The sequence below is a fragment of the Chinchilla lanigera genome, unplaced genomic scaffold, assembly GCF_000276665.1.
Source record: "Chinchilla lanigera isolate Chin_1 unplaced genomic scaffold, ChiLan1.0 scaffold00035, whole genome shotgun sequence".
Taxonomy (NCBI): Eukaryota; Metazoa; Chordata; class Mammalia; order Rodentia; family Chinchillidae; genus Chinchilla; species Chinchilla lanigera.
In genome coordinates, this window is record NW_004955436.1 from 13,202,670 (window position 1) to 13,226,376 (window position 23,707).

Here is a 23,707-nt window from a genome sequence, read left to right on the forward strand (position 1 = left end):
TGGAAAGAGACTGAAATTTGTAGCTTGACAAAATTGGAGTCAAATCCTGTCTCTACCTTTTATGAGCTGTTTTCCATAAGATATATTTTCATCCTTCATTCTCTTATTTACCTAAAAGACTGGAGTGACTTTTCTATGCTAGTCATGGTGCTAAGCATAAGAGTACAGAGATGAGCAAAGCACATCTGCACCTTCTGCAATACACAGTCAGGGGCAGAGGGCACCGGGATGTAATCAGTGAATTCACTGCGAAGAAGTGTGCAGGAGGTGTTATGGATTCAGAGAGAGACACCTACATGATCTGAGGGGATCTGAAGTAGACACCTACTTCTTTCTGGGCAGGTGCTCTCCAAGATGAGCCTTTTTCAGGAGTAATGTCAGCCAGTTGCATTGTGGGTGTGGGACGAGGCATTGCTGGCATACGAAGCAACAGAAGCCAAGGCACAAGTGGAAGAAAGCATGGGAACTGCAGGGACAGTGGGGGTTGGAACCCAGGCTTCTGTAGTTCCAAAGCCTGGGGATGCTTCTGTGTGCCTTGAGGGTGTCGGGCTGCGCTAGTGTGCTTTACAACTTCCATGGTTCTCACTCGAGCTCATTAGATAGGTCAGGAACAGTTGTTTCATACACAGATATCAATATATACGTTATTCTATAATTATATAATAATATAATTCATATAATATAAGCTCATCATTTATAGTTATTGTGTTATTTTATGTGTATAAAATATAATACATACAACAATTTATATAATAGTTCATATAAAATCTATTATAATATATAATAGTTTTTGACAGTGTAGGGGGATTAAACCCCAGGACTTAACAGTAAGCTACATGCCCATTCCTTTTCATTTTTTCATGACACAAGGTCCTGCTAAGTTGTCCAGGTGAGACTTGAATTTGCATTCCTCCTGCCTCAGCCTTTCTCGGTGCTGGGACTGCAGGCCTGCTCCTCTTGCCCAGTTCTAAATTATTTTTTAAAAGAGAAAAACTCCCCACCTCCCAAAAAAGAAAAGCTCCCAAAATCTCTCCACTATGTGACATCATGGGCTAACAAGGCATGAATGTGCCACCAATTTACTTCTTTCTGGGTGAACTTTGGAATAAATCTTCTGCTCTCCTATTGTTTAATTGTAACTGTAGCATTTATTGTGGAAAAGGATGCTGCCATTTTGTGTTAGCGTTTTTAAGGAAAAACAAAGAAAAAAAGCTATGTGATACCTGCTCTGGTCTGTCTCTGTGTGAAGTGGCTGAGCACCACCAGAGCACACACCAATAGAATGACAGGAAGTGATGCTAATTGTGGATGTTTGTTGAGTGTTTTGTGGGCAATGCTCCATGCTAAGCAATATCCTCCACCTTAGAACCAACATTCTATTGAAATGAACGACATTACTGTCCTGGTTTTATATATGAGTAAGCTAAGGTTTACCATTCTTAAGTAACTCTGAATAATTATGGGTAAGTGTTGAAGCTAAATGTAAAGCTATGGCATCTGTCACACAAATTTACCCTTTTCAACATAGACCCTGTTCCTGACACACGATCTGAACATCCTTATTACTTCAAAGCTCCCCAGGAGTATCCAGAACTGAACAGCCCATTTTACCGTATAATATTATAAAAACATTGGACAAAGAGTTATACTGAAGAACTCTGGAAAATGCTTATGTACCTTATCTTTTAAAAAACAGCAAAAAGAAGGGCTGGGGTGTAGCTCAGTGGTAGAGCACTTGACTACAATGTAGAAAGTCCTGATTTCAATCCCCAGCACCACTAAAAATAAGTGAATGAAGTTTATAAAACAAAAATATAATAAAAGCAAAAGGCAAAAGACAAAAAGAAAATCTTACTCTGACTCTTACAGGGTCTAGACTGAGTATCTTAACTACTAACGGAATGTTTTATTGCTACAATTTATAGTTTGTGCTTAAAAATGGGAGTCATTCTTCAGGTGTCTTCTCATATTTAATATGCAAGGTTGTGGTGACAGTGTAGAACTAATCAAAGTTGTGATTTGCCAGAAACTCCCCAATGGTAGATGATAGAGAATGGTTAGGAAGATTTTTGTTTATCCATACAAAGTAATAGTATATGGTCACCAAAAACAATAACATATTAAAGAATTTTGAATGATTTAATTCTTTCCAAGAAGTGAGGTATGCTATTTTTATTTACATTTTCTTTTACATGACATTTTATTTTTGTAGTTTGTTTTATTTTCAAAATTATTCACAAACATGAGAGCCAGAAAAAAAGTTATTTTGTAGAGATGAAGAGCTAGATGCTTCAGGATGGGAGTATATATTAATAAGTGCATAAATAACAAATGTGTTCACAACTAGTAATAGCAATATGTACTTTTAGTTGAATTTATGAAAATATAAACAGACAGTTGTCCTTCAGGATCTTTGTGGATGGGTCCCAGGCTCCCCAGCAGACACTCAAATCCATCTATCCAAGTCCCATGTGTAACATGGCAAGTATTTGCAAACAACCTGTGTTCATCTCATATACTATCAATCATCTCTACATTACATATTACACCCAACTTGATGTAAGCACTGGGTAAGTAGTTATGCTGAACTCTTTAGAGAATGGTGACAAGGGAAAAAGGTCTTTACTATTTAGTTCTGCATAGATATAAATTTTTATTTACAATTTTTTTACCTGAGATTGCTAAATTCACAGGAGCAGAGCCTACAGAGATGGAGGAACCATGAACTATACAAATATGACAATCATATACACATCTGTAACAAAATCATTCTAATTTACATCCCCACACACAGCCTTATTGAACAGGTGAGTCTGGACCACTGTCAGTTTATAACACTCCATCCAGAGACAGACGACGTTCTTTAACATGTAGGCCCTTAAATGGTGACGTTGCAAAACTTCAGTGTGTACACGAAGAAGGTCAAACATCATACCCACCTTGTCTCAAATAGGAAATGAGAAATAAGCATCATAATTTAACTCTCCCTAGGAACTTTGAATGGAATTGCTGATATAAGACCCACGTGGTTAGTACACGTGGTTGGTGATACTGTGTTCATAAATACGATCATCAAATGTTTTGCAGACCAGCAAAATATAATAATTTCATGGATTTGAGTCTAAAAATATTTTACATCTGGATGAATCTTTTCGGAAAATTTTACCAATTAAAATGGTCTTCAGTGCTTTTCTGAACCAGGGATAGAAAAATGCGTAAACCATTGGATTCAAAGTAGAGTTCAAGTAGCCAAACCAAATCAGTGCTTCATTCAAAGTCAGTGGAACGAGATAGTTCAGGAAAGGGTCCATGACTGTGCTGACGAAGAAAGGGCACCAGCATATTAAGAAAACGCCCAACAAGAGCCCTAACGTCGTCGCAGCTTTCCTTTCTTTGCTTTGTAAGATTCCGTTTTTCACTTCCAATCCAGTCTGAAGTTTCGGATTTGTACCTTTAATTGATTTTGCCTGCTCTTTAGCTATGAAATATATTCTACAATAGACACACAACATAACAGACCCGGGTATATAGAAAGAAATCATAAAGACCAGTACCCCTGTTATTTTGCTAAAGAAGACAGTGCAGCCCCCCCTGCAGTGAATGTGTTTGTAATATATCTCTTCAGCTCCTTTGAAGTTTAGCTCCAGAAAGATCATTCCAAATGCAAAAACAGCAGGAACGCTCCAACTAATGAAGATCATCACAAAAATAACCAAGAGACTCATCCTGGCTTTGTATCTCAACGGGTCACACACAGCATAGTAACGATCAATGGAAATGAAGGACAAGTGGAAAATGGACGCTGAGCTCAGCATAATATCAGTGCTGGTATGAATTTTGCAGAAGATTTCTCCAAAATACCAATAGTGCTCCACAGATCTCACCATGCTGTAAGGCATGACCAGGCACCCCAGCAGAAAGTCCACAGTGGCCATGGATCGAAGGAGGCAGTTGGTGGGGGTGTGAAGTTGCTTGAAGTGTGATATGGAAATGACAACCATCAGGTTGCCCACCAGCGTGGTCAGAATGATGAGCACCATCAAACTGTACAGGGACGCACGGACATCGCTCGACCAGTTGCTTCCCACACAGGAGATGTTCATTACGTTGTGGCAAACAGACATCGTTTCCGGAACTACACACCAGCTTATCTTTGCCTGTGTGTGCTGAGTAATCTCTCTCCCAAACCCATAGTCAGGATAGACTTCCTTCTCCTTCTATTTTTTTTATTTGCACAAAACTAGCCCAGAAACCTAGAAGGAAAAAAGAATAAACCACAGGCAATGTTATCAACACACTTCTAAAAATACCAATCGCTTCTTGAAGAATAATTGTTTCAGAAGGAGCTTTCATTCCAAGGTCAGTTCTGCAGTTCAGCTCAACAAACTTTTAAACATCTAACTGGAGCTAAACTATAACACCTAATTCTTAGAGGAACTACACGCAATGTTGCCACAATATTAGGTCAGAGGCCAAGTGATTATTCTCATTTGTTTTAATCTATGGGAACAGTCTTTGTCCATAGGAAGCCAAAATCTAGCAGTGAGGCTTACATTCTAACAATCAAAAATAAAAGCAAGTTTAAAACTAAAATATGATGGTGAAAAAAAAATAATTTAAATCTGACCCTTATACAGAATTAATACTCACTATCTCGCTGTGTGTGCTCTGTTTTTTTTTTTTTTTTCCAGTACTGAGAACTGAAGCCAAGGCGTCACACATGCAAGGCAAGTGGTCTACTGAGCAACATTCCCGCCCCTTGTAAAATATTTATATTTAGACAATATTGTGCTATGTTCCTCAAACTGGTCTCCAATTTACCATTCCCTTGTTTCAGCGTCCTGAGTGGCTGGGATGACAGACATGTGCCACCACATCTGGCTAAAATAGTTCTTATAATTAATTGTAGTGAAAGACTATTATGAGTTTTTTCTTCTTTTATTTGCATTTTGTAGTGCCAAGTGCTTCTACAAATATTCCATGCATTGTTTATTATCAACGTTATTCCTTATAAGGAAGACTCAGTATACTTTGTTAGCTTAGTTTTCTAGGAAAGACACTGAGGGCTTAGTTCATTAAACCATTAAAGCTGGAATGTGATGTCAAGTTTCAATTACAAAGTCAATTGTTTCATCAGTCCAGTTACTCTGTCTACTTCAGAAAGAATAAATTCAAGATAAACTAAAGGACATTAAGCTTTAAGTTTCCATGTAAGACTTTATGATATCTTAGCCAAGACAGGGAGCACACGTCTATATTCCCAGCACTCAGGAGGCTGAGGCAGGAGCAAGGAAGTGTGAGTTCAAGGCCAGCATGGGCTAGGTAGTGAGACTGTCAAAAGAAAGAAAGGAAGGAAGGAAGGGAGAGACAGAGAGAGAGAGAGAGAGGGAGAGAGAGAGAAGGAGGGAAGGAAGAAAGGAAGGAAGGAAGGAAGGAAGGAAGGAAGGAAGGAAGGAAGGAAAAAATATTTGTAATGTCTTAAACACTGACACCTTTAGTAAAATATGATATTGGCGTCCCACCTGCCTTAGAATTTTTAATAAGCAATTAAAGTCCACAGTAAGGAGCACTGCAACGGAGACACAGCAGGGGAAAGAGAACCAGGGAAGTTGAAGTTTGATGTGTGCTGTGGGCATAGGCAGGGCACGAGACCTCTTTTGCTTGTCTATCTGTCTGCCCTCCTGCCTATTTATTTGTTTTAGGCTCAACACCTATTACAATTTTTTTCTTATAAAAAAAATCCCATAAAATAAGTGAGAGGAGACTTTGTTAAAATAGAGATGTCATCCTCTGCAAAGCCTCCTCTCCTCGTTAAAGAAGCCCAAAGCTCCATTAGACTCCATTAGTTTGAAAATGTCCTACAATGTATCACTATATTGTGAAAATGCTAGAAAACAGAAAATTCATTTTTCCTTCTCTCTGGGCTAAAGGTTTAGATCAAAACCAAACAGAAATCTAAATTTACCCAAAGCAGAACTGAAAAAAATGCAATGTTTAGGTATTAAAATGTGTGTTTTTCATACATTTGAAACACCTTTTCTAATCTACTTCTATCTTTTCCTGGGAGGAAATGTTCTCATACTAAATAAATCTCAAAGATGTACTTAACTGGATACCCAAGCTCATTCCATGACAAAACAAACTAAAACTATTAGGTCACTTGAACTAAGTAATATTTACATTATACTTAAAATTTTACTAAAAAAAAATAACAGATTCTTACTATGAAATTTGTGTACACATTTATTTACACTCTATTGCTAAAGTTATTAATCTAGTTAGATTTTCTCCAAAGCATTCCCTCCCTTTTCTCCTTTCTTATGCTATTGATGTATTAAAGGAAGCCAGAAAAATCCAAAAATCACTGTTTAGAAGTGTTTGTTAAAAACACTTTCAAACCCATTTCAAACCAATGGCATAAGGTGTAAGGACTCCAGGCAGGAGTTACAACCCAGAGGAAATAAAGAACAGTAATAAAGCCAACTTTATTGATTGGGGAGTAAGGGGAGATTTTAAAAGTGTCATGGTCCTAAAATTATAGTTAGACTCTGTTTTCATCCAAATATATTGTTGCTTTATGACTTCTTATAGATCCTATAAAAATTATCAAAAAAAAAAAACCTCATGGGCCTGCAAAAACACTGCCTCAAACTTATTGTAAGCTCTTAAAGCTTGAGCTGGTTTTTGACCAAACAGTGTCCACCTGAGCAAACTGGAGGAAATGCCAACAGTGCAAATGCATTTAGCTTATGAAACGCCACAAGTCTATGCTGCTCAGAGGAGACAAATTCTTTAAATTATGCTAGAGAAACAGCCACACACACACTAGGTGAATCCATGAAATAGACCTCAGGTATGGCAAGTGTTTGTTCCGAGACACTAGGTCCTTAAATCCTCTCTCCCTGTAGATGTTCCTGGAAATTAGCTGATTTTACATTGGGTTTAGAACCAAGAAGTCAGAAATGTTTAACTTGTCCTGAAATGGAGGAATAACTTTTAGGGGAAAGTCTTCTGAGAGGTGCTTCAAATCCCAACAGAAAGAGCAGTGGCTATAGCAAGGCTGAACTCTGAGATCTGGCCCTGGACGAGAGCATTGTCAGCTGCAATGTGACCCGTGAGTGTGGCGGGCACACACACACCGCTGACATTTTCTGATCACACCTGCTGCACGTGCCTGTCTCACATTCTTATCTAACAAAAGACAGCTGCTGTGTAATGCATTCGCAGGCAACGCGGTGCAGCATTTAACCTTACAGGAAGGCAGTTTGACCTCTCCCCACAAACCCCTCGCTCCAAAATCATGCGCCTGCACAGGTGAGACAAGCAGGTGGTTTGGATGGGGCAGGGCCGTCGGGGTGGAGAGAAACAGTTAAGGTTGAACACGTTTGAAGATGCAGTCAGCAACCTCTGCAGGTAGGCTGACTGTAGGTTTGGAGAAAGTTGTCAAGGGAAGTAGTAAAGCTCTCGGTTCCAGCTGCTGGAGGATGGAGACACTATTTCCCGAGAGGGCCAAGTGCTGACTGCAGAAGGGTAAGAGGTGGGAGAGAGTCAGGAGCTCAGCTTTGCACGTGCGAGTTTGGGGCTGGGCGGTGAAGAAGAGCGGCTGCCGCCTGGGTTCTAGTCCAGCTCCCCACTGTCTCTTGAGGCTGCAGCTTCCCACGGGGTGGGGTACAGATCAGTCTTTGGGGGTTTTATGAGTGTAGAGTGAGTTCCGTTTGATAAAGTGTGTACGAAATCATCCTGCACAGGGTGTTTGTCAAGTAAATAAGCATTCAAAAAGAATGCCAAGAGGAAACTAAAAACATCACAACGCTTTTTCAAAACTGCATGCATTTTTGAGTCGAATGATGCAGGAGAGGCAGAAAGTGGATAAACAGAGGTAAAGCAAACGGAAGTAGTGTGTCATAGGAGAATGGGCGATGCTTACCCGCTACATGATCTGGAAAATGTCTAGAGCATGGACTGAGTGCAAGGCATGAGTAAAAGATTAAATGAATGAACAAATTAATTTGGCATGCAGACCCCCATGTGAATAAAAGGGAGGTGCACTCCTGGACCTTAGCTAGGGACCTGCTACCCTTAAAAAATAGAGCATTTTTGTGTCCTACCATCCTCAGTGACCTTAGTGACCTCAAAAGACAATAGCCAGCTGTGGTGGTGCATGCCTACAATCCCAGCACTAGAGAGGCTCCAGAAGGAGGACTGCCATAGTTCAAGGCCAGTCTAGGCTACATAGTGAGTTGAACACAGCCTGAATTACATAGTGACACCCTGTCTCAAGAAAACATTATTAAATCCAGGATACATTCACCATAGCCCCCAAAGAATCAACTAAACAAGGAAATAAAATTGTTGGAATCAACACAAAAGGACAGAGAAATAAATAAACTCACAAGAACTTAAGTTTTTCTTATTAAAAGTATGGTTTATGTTTTCTTCTGAAGCAGGCAGGGACTTACAAATTGTTTTTGCTGAAGAAAATAACGACTCTTTACTTGGGCTTACACATAATCCAATACGTAACTAAAAACAGAACACAGCCCAGGATCTCCGTCTCCATTTTGTATCCGTCTTTTTTTTTTTTTTTTTTTTGGTTTTTCTCCGGTACCGGGAACCGAACTCACGACCTTGCGTTTGGCAGGCAAGCGCTTTGCCGCTGAGCTAAATCCCCAGTGCCATATCCATTTTGTTTACTGCCTTAAAACTCTGGGTGAGATGCCTGTCAACTCTACAACCTTAAAATGGTCTAACTTATCTTACTCCTCTTCGAGACTGAGGACACCAGACGAGAGATTGGCAGGGACATTCAATGTCTCTTCTTGCCCCTTGGAATGGGCACCTAGCAGCCTCCAGTCACTGCCCTAACCCTGTAGTCACCCTGGATTCCAGCAGAGCTTCCTGGAAACTGACACTGACCCTCGATGCAGGAGCAATCACTTCATGGAAACTGAATCGTCCCTCAAGCTACAAGGACTTCCCCAGAGACTGCGAGACAGGAAATGAGATTATGATCAACCTGGTCTTATCTCATCGCTGCAACTCCATAAAACCGGCCACTTGCCTTGTTAACAGGCCAGCCCGGTTGTGTCCTTCAGCACTGTGTTCTCGTCGGCTTTTCTCCTCAAGCTGAAGTCCTTTTCCCATTGCTGCCGTTGCCTCTGTTTTGATTTCCATTATCACTAAAGCAAGGACGCATGCAAGCGGGTGACAAACCGAGGAGTTTATTCTTGTCTATGTGCCCTGGGGCCAATAAAAATGAGTGCACATACACCTAGCCTGGTTCTGAATTCCAAAGATAAATGTCAAACTCTCATAAGCATGCAGAGAAAAAATACAAAAAACTGATTTAAAAACATAGTGTACTGCGGGTGTGGCTCTGTGTAAACCTTAAATTTGATATTTAGCACCTCAACAGAGAAAAAGAGAATTGGACTAACACACAACTGCTCATCTGTCATTCTGGAAGCCAGAGGGTGGACAATGAGTTTAGAAATTCGAAGGAAATAGAATGGCAATTCACCATTCCTATGTGCAATAGTAACAGTGATCCTGTGTTGTATTTCAGTTCTTAATATTGTTAACTAAGAGTTGGTGATACTGAAACAAAAATATTTATAGAAGAACAATAAAAAAAGGAAACTGAACCAAGTATGGTGATACATGCCTGTAATCCCAGCGCTCAGGAAGCAGGAGGATTGTCACAAGCTTGAGACTACCCTCAGCTACATAGCAAGTTCAAGGCCAAGCTGGACTACATAGCAAGACCTTGTCTCAAAACAAACAAACAAACAAAAGAAACTAAATTTTAAAACAAGTTTTTCCTGGGTAGTGTAATACCAGGTCTGTTTTACTTTATTCTTTTCTAAATATCTCATGTTTCTTAAAACCAGAAAAATAATTATTTAATCAATTAAATGTATTTTCTATGAATAGGTTTCATTTCTTTTTTTAATTTTAGAGAGAAAAAAACAAAAACAAAATAACAACAAAGACAAAACCAATAAAAATGATATAGAATTTCACAATAAGATGATAGGAAATTAACAATGGTTGTTATATTACGTATTGTTATCTTCAACAAAGCTGCTCAGATTACCAGATGTAAGAATGCAAGATTGATCAAATAATTAAGCATCAACTGTTCCTTTCAGTAGATCATTAGAAATCAGTGGTACAGTTATATTAGCTATCTTGTGTGTGTATATATATATTTCCCTTCCTTTTCTCCTTTCCCCCATCCCAGTTCTTTCCTTTTAAAACAAGATAAACATAACAATGAAACCGAGTTTAAAAACACATTATTAAGACAGCTACAATAGTTAATACATTGCATATCGTCATCTTCCTAGTAGTTATTCAGAGTAGAAGATATATGTATGCTGTGTTGTTTATACAATATTAGCACATGACTTTCTTTTCAATGAACTAAGAGATATTAGCTCTATGACATTCTTAACTATCTTGTGTATACATATTTTTTTCTTTCTTCATTTCCCCTTTTCCTGTCACAGTTTGTCCTTCTTTGAACAGTTGCTTCCCAGTTTGCAGTATCTACTGTAAAGTTCAGATCCGATTCACTTATTCGTTTTTTCACACTAGTGAGACAATATGATGTTTACACATATGGGTCTGATTTATTTCACTTATGATTATGGTTTTGAGTTGCATCTATTTACTTATAAAAGTTTCATTTCTTACAAATTACTGGTGACCAGTTATTAATGCATTTGTATTATTTGTGCTTATTTTGCTTATATAATTCTTTCCATGACTTATTTATCATTTTTACTCTCATAACAAAGTCAGTTTGCTAAATTTCTGAACTAAATCCATTGCCTGTTTTTCTATTTTAAAGATTAAAAAAACTAACAAAACAACAATGAACACAAAATCAAAACAACACAAAAACGATACATGACCTCAAAATAAACTGATAGGAGTTAACAATGGTTGTTACATTGTGTACTGTTTTTGTTCTACTATGCAAACTTGAAAACAGACTTGATAATAATTTTACCCTAGCAATATTTTTGCTGCTCTGTAACTTATCTAGTACTTATTTTTAAAGAGGAAAATAGACACAAGGCGGGAAGAACAAGTTTTCCAAATTTTAAACCATTTTTCTTAAGATGAAACATTACAAGAAACAGTTGTTATTCCAAAGAAACAGGAAATGTGGAAAAATCCATCTGTTTGGCTACAGTCAACAAGTAAAAGAGAAAAATAATCTCCAGCAATATTCATGGAGCCTCCTGATTAAAGTTAAAACTAACCTGTAGACATAACATAGAATTTCTTCTTCACTTACTGAAACAAGGAGATAAGGAAAAATGTTTCAATTTTTAAAATATCCTGGCTTTCCATAGATGTATTTTTTTAATAAGAGAAACAGTAGAAAAAATATATGTGAAGCAAATTACTTAAAAGTTTACTTTTTTAAAGATTCTCTTACCACAAGTATTAAGTAACTAAATTACAGAAGCTTTGCTTATCTTTGCACTAAATAATCCTAAATTTTAATCATGGAGAACTACCAAACCACTAAGTTTCATTATCTTTAGCATTCTCTCTATAAAAGGAAAGCTACTCAGGCCTCTGCTTTGGTCTCTCAGCCTGTTTAGCTGAGGGTACGTTCAGACCTACCTTCCCTGGTAAAACAGCAGGCACAGCCAGTGGGTGAGAGCCATGGCCGAGAGAGACACTGCCTGAGGGCCCAGGCTGTCACATCTGTCACCTGTACACCTGCTGCCGCCAAGCACCCACTGCAACTCTGACGAACCATGGTTAACATAAACAGAGCAACACAAATATTAAAATCCAAAAAAGATAAGCTGATAATAAATGTTTCTGAAGCAACCTAACCACATTATCAAGAAATATAACCAGGAGGTGTTTTTGTTCTAAACCATCACTTGAAAATTAGCTATGAGCAAGCTAAACAGAGAATGTAAATATTACCATTATTGTCAAAAATAAATCCAAGCATGGATCACCCATCATTACAGCCATGAGTGTAACAGTGTATAAATAGGAACTCATTAAATCTGATTCAATCATTCACTGATTTGAAAGGAAGTGCTCCTCTATTATAGATCCGTACAAAGGAAATAAGTAACACAAAGCAATTCACTCTCAAAGAAGATGACACGTAGCCACCAAATGAACAGTTTTAAAAATCAGAATGCACTTAAACCTAATGCCATTTTATAAAAGTTAAATAATACTTTACTACAAATACGTACAATTACCATGTGTCACTAAAAACTAAAATTTTTAGTAGAGAAATTCTCTGGTATGCTTGAGTTTTAATCTCCAATACTGCAAAGAAAAAAATAAATGTTTTAAAGGAATATACTTTAAAGCACTAGATTTCAAACTTTTTAAAAATCATAGCATATAGGGAGAAAAACATTTTATATCTTAATACACACATAGTTATGTATTCACAGCAATAGCAAAAATTTTTATTAAAAAATATCCCTACTCTAAATCACTGATATTTTTAAGTTATTCTATCTTACATTTTCTCTAGTGGGATTTATAAATTAGTAATGTTACCAAACACTATTTAAAAAATCTTGCCTTAGAGGTCATATGGTCATACATATGTATCCCATTAGTGTAAAACTAACAGAAGCAACCCTTGTTTTTTATGTGGAACCAGTGCCTTCAGTATAGCACAAAGAATAGCTGGACGTGCACTTTCTTATCTATTTGAATCTATTATTCTGTGACAAAAATTATGAGATTGTAAGATGGATTGATTATTAATCCAGTTCTTCACCCTCCTAACCTCCACATACTTGTCTTTTTTTATTGGTGGTAGAGCATGGTCTCTGCCTATGGAATATAAATTTTGCTGTTTTACTTGTTATGGCAAAAAGAATGCAGAAAAAAAGAAAAATGTATCATTTCCAAATCTAGCCTTTCCAAGACTCCTGTGCTTATGTACATCTTCTCTGCCACCACCATGAAAAGCACACATCTCAGAGAGCTCACCTGCCCAAGTAGAGTGATGGACAGCTGGAAGGGACTGAACATGAGAGCATGTGGCATGTGGCAGTGACATTCTGGCTCACAGCACAGATGCATGAGCATAAGTTGCCATCAGGTTGAGCTACTGAGATTTGAGGTGATTCATTACACAACATCAACATGGCTATAACTAACTGGGTCAATTATATTTTAGAAAGAAGTCAGTACAATCAGCTGTCCCGTTCTCCTGGATTAGAATCACCAAAGAAACACTGATACTCCATGATAGTCAATTTGAACCTAAATAGCCACTGTTAAAAGCAGTCATAGCAAAACAAACAAAGAGGCACAAGTGAAATTAGCTTGTACTAAATGAATATAATTTCAGAAACTTTTAGATGCCAAAGATTGGCTCCAGAATTAATGCCCAAGTTCAGCTCAATGAACAGTACATTGAAAATGTCATTATTTTTGTGAAAATGACTTCAGTGTTAGCCTAAATCAAGCAGGTGCCTGTCATTCTGAGAGGAGGTTTTCTTTGCAAACAAGCAGAATACCTCATATTTGGAATTTATTAAATTCTCAGAAAATTCTCAGGACCCATCAACTGGCCCAGGGAGAATCTAGGTGACTGGTTCCTCATCCCTATATTGGTGAGACCAGGTGATTGGCAGAACACCAACCAGATAGGAGGACCCCAACTAGGGTGCACACGATGGACAGGCAGACCTAGTGGTATGGAAAAGTCTGAAACAACATTAACAATACAAGCCAACAGATGGTAAGTTAGGTGAGCCAGCTTTGTGCTTGGGGACAAAGACACACAGAATAGAAGCAGGTTTGTGGAGCAATTGCTTTTCTTTTTTCCTTTTTATTTGTCTTTCTTTTTTTTTTTTTTCTTAGCTTTTTTTCTTTTTTTCTTTTCTAAGTGGCTGGGGAGAGCTCCAGCTACTGAAAACTAATCCCATCCCCAAAACCCAGAGACCAAGTTCAGATAATCCCTTATTTACTTCTTCATTCTTTCTTTTGTGTCCTCTTCTCTAGTTTCCCAAAGCTTGCATGATCACCCTTTGTCCTCCAGCCTTGCTTGTACTTTCTTTTCAGTTATCTTTGTTTTATCCACTATCCCTCTTAAGTTGTTCTACCACAGGCCAAGGGGAAACAGTTTGCATACAGGCACCTAATTTATGACCAGTCCTGTCATATAATGATAGGTTTTCCTCCTATAGCTTAAGGTACAAAATTAATAGTCACCACAGTTTGCAGTTTCTAAACTGTAGTTCATACTATTGTTACTGATAATCATACTACTTTAGCTAGGATGTCACATCTGTTGTAATCAGTTGTTCTCCCTTCCATAACAAGACAGGGAAGCTAAAGGGTAACAACCTCACCACAGCCCAACACTAGAAGACTGGGAAATGAGCCAAATAGATAGCGACATCTCATACTTAATTGGGAAGGTAGGATCTTGGGACACACACAAATGAAGAACCTTTTACACATAGAAGACATCCCTAAAGAACAGACTTTTCCTAGAGAGGCCTTGATACTAGTGATATAGCTACCTACTACAAAAACTTACAAGAATGAACAGAGAAAACAAAACATTTCAAAAAAATTTTGAAATGGAAAATGACTAGACACAGAAGCAAAATTTCATCTCAGACCTCCAGCCCACCCAGAACAAGTCCAGGAGACACTGAGATAGAGGGAAATGAAAGACACACACTTGAAATTTCTGAAATGATAGCAATCAAAGTAAAGAAATAGATCAATGAGGTTATAGATGGAATCAGATCAGAAATATTCTCTCAGGTGAGAAAAATGAAAACCATAATGAAGGAATTGCTCAGCAAATCTAGAGTAAACATAGATAAAAAAATAGAAGAGCATAGAAAAATGATAGAAACCTTGAATGAACAACATAGGAAAGAAATAGAATGCATGAAACAGATTCAAAGAGATATCCAGGAAATTAAAAATTCCATTGAAAGCTGGGAAAACTGCTTCAACAAAACTGAACATAGACTTTTATACCTTGAAGATAAGAGTGCGGCTAGTTATCACAAAAAGAGAGATCTCATAAAAATAACAAGAGATCAGGAAATTATAATTCAACAGCTACAAGATACTAAAAAGAAAAATGATATAGGACTGAAAGGTGTCAATGGAAAAGTAGTCAACACAAATGACATAAAAAGACTGTTTGCAGAAATAATAGCAGAGACCCGGCCACACAGGCACCTGGGAAGGCAGGCAGGTCATGGGCACCTGCTCCAGGAGGCTGCGCGGCTGGGGGAGTACTGGCCCTTCAGGGCATGGCACACCCACAGTGCAGGTGCCCAGAAAGGCAGGCAGCATGCGCTCAGGAAGTGGCATGGAGATGTGCACTGGCCCTTGGGCCGGCAGCTGCCATGCAGTCAAGAAACACCATGCCACAGAGCAGCACTGACACAATAGGCCCCTCCCAGAGACGTGCGTGAACCATCTCAACATGGAGAAACCTCCAGGAAAACATGTCACATGGCGGGTCACTCTTGGTCCTGCCTTTGAAAGCCAGAAAGGTCTGGAGTCAGCGGAGGAGCAGTTGATGAACAAGGACTTTGAGAACACGAGAGTACCAACACTCAAAGACTCAGAGGTCGAGCGGACTGGGGACATGGGAGCCATTCTGGAGTTGGAAATGAGGAGGACATTGTGCAATACCTGGGGAGACCCCCTGGAGGCCATTCTTCCCCCAACTGTACAGGCTGTGGTGGAGGAGCAAGTGGAGCTCTGGAGAGGTCTGCACCGAGACTTCATGGATTACATGGGTGCCCAATATTCAGATTTTGAAGAACCGCCTTCATGGAGAAGGTACATGTCTAGGTTACCTGCCTGGGATACTTTGCACGTGATGGTGCTGAGACTGACTAGCAGACCGAGGACTTCATCCACATGTTTCTGCTGCCTGTGTTGATGTTGGGGAGAGGACACTAAGTGGTTGCAGGGTCCCAATGCACTGGGAGGTTGGAGAGAACACCCCTCTGCTTTATTAGACAAGAGGCATTGATAAAGCATACTTCTCTGGACCCCAGTTCAGTAGAGGGACAAACTATTCTTAAAGATAAGTTTATTACTCAGTCAGCCCCAAATAGTAGAAAAAAGCTACACAAAATGGCTTTTGCCCCAGATAGCTCACTTGAAATGTTAGTAAGAACTGCCTCTTCAGTATTTTATAGCTGTGAGGAGGAGGAGGCCAAGGAGAAAAAACAAAGAGACCAAGAAAAAACAAAGAGACCGAGAAAAAACAGCTGCCTTTGTTGCAGCACTAAGAGAAACAGACCCTAAGTCTGATTCTCGGAGCCCCAAGAAGAACTTGTCAACTACATTCATCTGCTACAGCTGTCAAAAGCCAGACCACCTCCAGAGGGAATGCCCTGAGAAGCCCTCTAGCCATGCCCTGACTGTAAAGATGAGCACTAGAGGTCAGACTGCCTTCTGAAGTGAAGGCCCCAGAGCTCAGGCCCCTCCTACCAGCTGGTCCAACAGGAATGAAGGGGCCCAGGGCATACTCTGCCTTCTCCCTCTGGCCAGACCGTTATCTTCAAGGAGGAGCCCCACATAATCATGACTATAGAGGAAAAAGTAAACAACCTATTGCTGGACACCAGTGCTAGTCTCTCGGTCCTTCTTTCAATCCTGGCCTTCCTTGCCACCATCACACCTCGGTGAAAGGAGTCACTGATGAGGAGATAATCTGCTATTTATCACAACCCTTAGGCTGTAACTACTTGTTTGCTCTTTCTTACATACCTTTTTTTTTCCTGAGAAACTACTTTGAAGATAACAACATGTATTACAGCAGCCATTGATAATTTCCTACCAATCTGTCCATAACTCTCTGTAATGCTTCTCTTGTTCCTATGCTATTTTGCAGATGGATGTATGTTTATTACTATGTGTTTTCAAAAACAACCATTGAGAACAGTCAGTGACTATTTAATTGATCACTCATGTAAATCTCTACTTGTTTTCCCTAGAAACCACTTTGAAGAGGGGCTGGGGATTTAGCTCAGCGGCAAAGCACCTGCCTGGCAAGCACAAGGTTGTGAGTTCGGTTCCCAGTACCGGAGAAAAACAAAACAAACAAAAAAAAAAACCACTTTGAAGAAACCAAAGTATAGTACAACAACCATTGATAATTTCCTACCATCTTTGTCTGTAACTCACTACTATTTGTCTATTTATTTTCCTGAGAAACTATCTTGAACATACCAATAGGTAAAATAACAATTGATATTGTCCTACCACTTTGTCTGTAATTCAGTAAATCCCCCTATTACTATGTTATCCTTCTTTTACTCTTTTAAATAAAAAAAAAAAAAGAAATAATAGCAGAAAATTTCCCAAGCATGGGAACAGAAACTGATATACAGTTAGGTGAGGCACAAACAATTCCAAATAGCCATGACCAAAATTAATTTACACCCACACATATAATAAAGATCCCAAAAATTCAGAACAAAATAAGAATATTAAAAGCTTTGGAGAAAAGAAACAGATTACCTATAAAGGAAAGCCCATCAGAATCACAGCAATCTTTTCAAAATAAATCAAGTCAAGAAAAGCTTGTAGTGAAGTATTTCAAATTCTGAAAGAATACAACTCCCAGTCAAAATTGATGTACCCTGCAAAACTATCTTTCAAAATTAATGGAGAAATAAGATACTTCAATGACAAAGAACAACTGAAGAAATTCATGACCACAAAGCCAATACTACAAACAGTACTGAAAGATATAACAGGCAGAGATAAAAATGACACAAATTCCAAGAAAAACAGCACAAATAAACCACCAAGCAGGACAAGCAATTAAACAGAGGGGGAAAAGCAGGGAACCAAAATAACATGAAAAAAAATAATCCAATACATATCAGTTATAACCATCAAAGTAAGTGGCTTCAATTCACCAATCAAAAGAAATACACTGGCAGAGTGGACCAAAAAACAAGATCCAACAATATGCTGTATACAAGATATACATTTAAGTCAAAAAAGAAATTCATAGACTAAAAGTCAAAGGATGGAAGACAATATTCCATTCAACAGGCAGCCAGAAAAAAGCAAAGATAGCTATTCTGTTTGCAGATAATGAGAACTTCAAACCAACAATGAACAAAGAAATAAAGAAGGTCACTACATATTTGTAAGGGAAAAACTTCAAGAAGAAGAGATAGCAATCATAAACATATATGTACCAAATATGAGAGCACCCAACTATATAAACAATTATTAATAGACACAAAGAATAAAATAAGCAATAACACGATCATAAAGGGGAGCTTAATTCCCCATTGTCACAAAGACATAGATCAACTAGACACAAACTCAACAAAGAAGTATCAGAACTGAACCAAATCTGTGAACAAATGGACTTAGTACATGTTTTCAAAGTGTTCCACCCAACATCAGAATACACATCCTTCTCAGCAGCACATGGTTTTCTAAAATAGACCACATGCTAGCCCATAGAACATGCTTAAGTAAATGCAAAGAAACTGAAATTATCCCATGTGTATTGTCCAATCATAGTGCAATGAAATTGGAAATGAAAGGCAAAGAACTTCAAAAACTCCATAAACACATGCAAATTAAATAATACCCTCCCGAAAAACCAATGGGTCACAGATGAAATTAAAAAGGAAATTAAACAATATCTACCACTAAATGAGAATGAAGATACAGCATACCAGAACTGAAGGGATGCAATAAAAGCGGTCCTAAGGGGGAAATTTAGAGCAGTGAATTCTCACATTAGAAAAACAGAACGAGCACAAATGAAAAGCCTAGTGCTGCAACTCAAGCTTCTAGAAAAAGCAGAGCAAGTTAAGACCAAAGCCAAAAGTAGGGAGGAAATTATAAAGAGCAGAAATTAATGCAATTGAGACTAAGAAAATAATACAAAGAATTAATGAATTAAAGAGTTGGTTCTTTGAAAGAATAAATGAAACTGATAAACTCCTAGCCAACTTATTAAAAGAAGGAAAGAAAAAACTCATATTCATTCAGTGAACATTGAAAATGATAAAAGTCACTAAAGATCCTGTGGAAATTCAAAAGATCATTACTACCTACTTTGAAAATCTTTATTCTCATAGGATGGAAAACACAGAAGAAATGGACAGATCCCTAGAAACATATGAATTACCAAAGAATCAAGAAGATATAAAAACTCTGAATAAACTAATATCAGATGATGAAATAAAAAATATAATTAAAAACTTACTAACAAAGAAAAGTCCAGGTACTGATGGACCCATGACTGAATTCTACAAGAAATTTACAGAAGATCTGATGGCAATACTCCTCAAACACTTTAATGAAATTGAAAGGGAAGCAGTTCTCCCTAAGTCATTACTGGAGGCAAGCGTTACCCTGATACCAAAAAAAGAGATAGACCCAACCAAAAAAAAAAGAACTACAGGTCAGTCTCCCTAATGAACATAGATGCAAAGATACTCAATAAAATACTAGCAAACAGAATGGAGCAAATCATTAAGATTATACATGATGACCAAGTGGGATTCATCCTAGTGATTCAGGGAGGGTTCAGTATGTGCAAATCAATAAATGTAATACACCATATCAACAGAGCCAAAGACAAAAATCTCATGATCATCTCCATAGATGCAGAAAAAGCTTTTGACGAAGTCTAACACTCATTCATTATAAAAAGAAAAAAAAACCCTACAGAAAATCGGAATAGATGGTGTTTACCTCAATCTGATAAAAGCCACTGATGACAAATCAACAGCCAACATCATACTAAATGGACAAAAACTGAAAAATTTCACTCTAAAATCAGGAACAAGATAAGGATGTCCACTGTCACCACTCCAATTCAGCATAGTTCTGGAATAGTTCTAATTAGCCAGAGAAATTAGACAAGAGAGAGAAATAGAAGGAATAAGGATTGGAAAACAAGAAGTGAAATTATCATTATTCAGAGGTGACATGATACTCTACTTAGAAGACCCCAAAAACTCCACCAAAGACTTCTAGATTTAATAACCAAATTCAGTAGCATAGCTGCATATAAAGTCAACACTCAGAAATCAATAGCATTCCTGTAAACAGACAACAAACTCACAGAGAGATAAATTAGGGAAGCAACACCCTTCACAATAGCAGCCAAAAGAATGAAATACTTAGGAATCAATCTAACAAATGAAGCAAAAGATCTATACATTGAAAATTATAGTACTCTACAAAAGGAGATTAAAGTAAAGAAGATATCAGAAAATGGAAAGATAACTCTTTCTCATGGATAGGAAGAACCAAAGTAGTGAAAATGACCATACTCCCAAAATTGTTACAGAAATTTAATGCAATCTCTGTTTTGTCAAAATAGCATTAGCATACCTCACATATTTAGAGAAAACATTTCTAAAACTCATTTGGAAACAGAAGACACCTAGAATAGCAAAGACAATGCTGGGTAACAAAGGCAAGGCAGGAAACAACACAATCCCTAACTTGAAATTGTATTGCAAGGCTACTGTGATAAAATCAGCATGGTACTCACTAAAAAACATATCAGAAGATCAATGGAATATATTAGAAGATGCAGACACAACTACAAACACACTCAGCCACCTTATCTTTGACAAAAGGACCAAATATGTTCACTGGAAAAAAGATAGCCTCTTTAATAAATGGTGCTGGAAAAACTGGCTTTCCACATACCAAAGACTAAAAGTAGACCTGTGTCTATCACCATGCACCAAACTAAAGTCAAAATGGATCAAAGATCTAAGTATTAAAACAGAAACAGTATATCTACTGGAAGAGAAAGTAGGTAGAAATCTTGAAGACATAGGTGTAGGCAGAGAGTTCATGGATAAAATCCAAACTGCATGGGAAATACTTCAAAGAATCAGCAACTAGGATCTCGTCTTATTAAAAAGCTTTTACACATCAACAGAAATCACAAACAGAGTGAAAAGACAACCTATAGACTGGGAAAAAATTTTAGCCAATTGTCCCTTGACAAAGGAATTCTATCTAAAACAAATATATAGAATTGAAAAAAAATCAGACCCCCCAAATTCAAAGGCCCAATCCAAAAATAGGAAACTGACATGAATACACACTTCTCAGATGAAGAAATAAAAATGGCAAATAAATATATGAAAAAATGTTCAACATCACTGGCCATTCAAGAAATGCAAATTAAAACAACACTGAGACTCCATTTCACTCCAGAAAGAATGGCTATCATCAAGAAATCAACCGATAACATGCTGGAGGGGCTGTGGGGGAAAATGAACTTCCTACACTTTTGGTGGGAGTTTAGGCTGGTACAACCACTGTGGAAATCAGTTTAGAGATTCCTCAAAAATATAAGATTAGAGCCCCATTTGACCCAGCTGTTCCCCTTCTGAATATATTCCCAGAAAAATTAAAAACATCATACCACAGCAATATATGTGCACCCATATTTGCAGCAGCAAAATTTGTAATAGCTAAATCCTGGAAACAAACCAAATACCCATCAACTGAGGAATGGATAAAAGATGTGGTCTTTTCATACAACAGAGTACCACTCAGCCGTAAAGAGGATAAATGCAGACTTCTATAGGTAAATGGATGCAACTTGAGACCATACTTACAAGTGAAATAAATCAGACTCACATGTGAAACATTGTACTGTCTCTCTCATGTGAGAAATTGAAAGAGTAACTAGGTCTAAAATGTACAATAGATACTGTGACATGGGAAGAAATTGTTTAAATGGAAAAAGGAAGTAGGTGGAGGTAAGAGGAAAGGAAGGAAGGGAAAAGGAAGAGAAATGCAAGTTAGCTATACTACTAGTGTCTCTTAGTTCATTGAAAAGGAGGGTTTGTGCTAATATTGACTGGAGAAGTTTTTATGCTCATATCTTGTACTCTGAGTAACTACTTTAAACATGAAAATATGCAATGTACTGTTATTCTCCTATTATTTTGTTATGAAATTCTGTTTTACTTTTTTTGCATAAAATAAAAATAATTTTTAAAAAAAGAAATTGAAGTTGGATTTGTTTGAGCAGTATGTCTTCCTGTGCCCTGAGGCAGTGTTTTGAACTCCATCGATGCTCAAAAAATCCTGGTTGACGGGAAAAGGTTGCTGAATGAATTAGTCTTTCATTTTAAAAGCTTCTAAATCAAAGGGTTGCTTTGATATGGAGTTCCTTTATTTCCACCCGTGCTAATGACAATACTTCACCAGCAGTCAATCTTCTTTTCATCTGATGTCCTGTTCTGTCTGGTAACTGGAAAATGTACTTAGCTGGAGAGATTCTTCCTTCCTGGAAACACAGAAACACAAACAGACCCAGAACAGCAGGGCCATTGCTGCTGAAGATGTCAAAAGCTGTGCGATGGGGGTGCAGAAGAGGAAACTGCACGTAGCAGCTGGCACAGGCCTCACTCGTAAGCTCACGTCAAGTTGCTTCTGCATCTCAGACCTCACAACACTGCTACATTTAGAACAGAGAAGTATGCATAAAACCTTTCTAAAAAACAGACTAATTTCTAATAGGCAATTGAAATACTTCAGTTTCTAACAATCATGTTTTAAAAACATATTCCTTATTCCTAACAGCCAGGCATGGTGGTGCATGCCTGTAATCCCAGCATTCAGGAGGCTGAGGCAGGAGGATTGTTGCAAGTTCGAGACCAGCCTGGGCTACAAAGTGAGCTCAAGTCCAGCCTGAACTGCATAGCAAGACTCTGTCTCATAAAGACAAAAATAATTTCTATCCTAACATCTGTTTGATCAACAGAAGTGTATTTTACACTGTCAAGATAAATATTCTTTGTCCTCTCAGTTAAAACACATAGCCTAGTACTTTAAAATAAAAAAAAAAAGCTTAACAAACTGCAGCTAATGATTTCTGCTATTCCTATCATGTCACTTGCAAAGAATAAAATTAAAGTATCTTGGTTTCTGTTTGGAGTATGCATAAAACCTTTCTAAAAAACAGACTAATTCCTAATAGGCAATTGAAATACTTCAGTTTCTAACAATCATGTTTTAAAAACATATTCCTTATTCCTAACAGCCAGGCATGGTGGTGCATGCCTGTAATCCCAGCATTCAGGAGGCTGAGGCCTGTGTTTCTGTGGATATGTTCATGACATTTTCAAAATATATCTTTAAAAATTATTTCTACATGAATACTAATATAAATCAAATATGTACTATGAAATGGATCTTGTTAGATGCATAAATAGCATCACAGTAAATATATGAAATAGATAGGATTATTCCCAAATTATGATAAGTTTGAGAGAATTTAATTGGATTTTCTAGTATCATTTTACTTACAAATTACAGGCTAGAAAACAAGCTCCTATACATCTAATGCCCAAAATTATGCCATTAAAGATGATTCTTGCTGGGCATGGTGGCACACACCTGTAATCCCAGCACTTAAGAGGTGGAGACAGGAGGATCGCTGCAAGTTTGAGGCCAAGCTAGGCTACATAGTGGATTCAAGGCCAACCTGAACTACATAACAAAACCCTGTCTCACAAAACCAAAAAAGGATTCTCTCCTACCTCCATAGACTACCTTTTGAATATATTTAGCAGCTAATAATTTTAAAAGATACTGTGACCCCACATGTCTACCTAAAAAGAACACTACTTTCAACATGAAACAATGAAAGAAATAGATTCTCTGACAGTTATGCTCACCATCA

General features: G+C 37.8%; 1 protein-coding gene across 1 annotated transcript; it reads right to left on the minus strand.

Annotated features, from left to right (window-relative positions):
- Positions 1-2,206: 2,206 nt before the first annotated feature.
- On the minus strand, positions 2,207-5,259 carry Taar1 (trace amine associated receptor 1). Its single transcript, XM_005389216.2, has one exon. The coding sequence runs from the start codon at positions 4,122-4,124 to the stop codon at positions 3,108-3,110; it is 1,017 nt and encodes a 338-aa protein (XP_005389273.1). The 5' UTR covers positions 4,125-5,259; the 3' UTR covers positions 2,207-3,107.
- Positions 5,260-23,707: the final 18,448 nt, after the last annotated feature.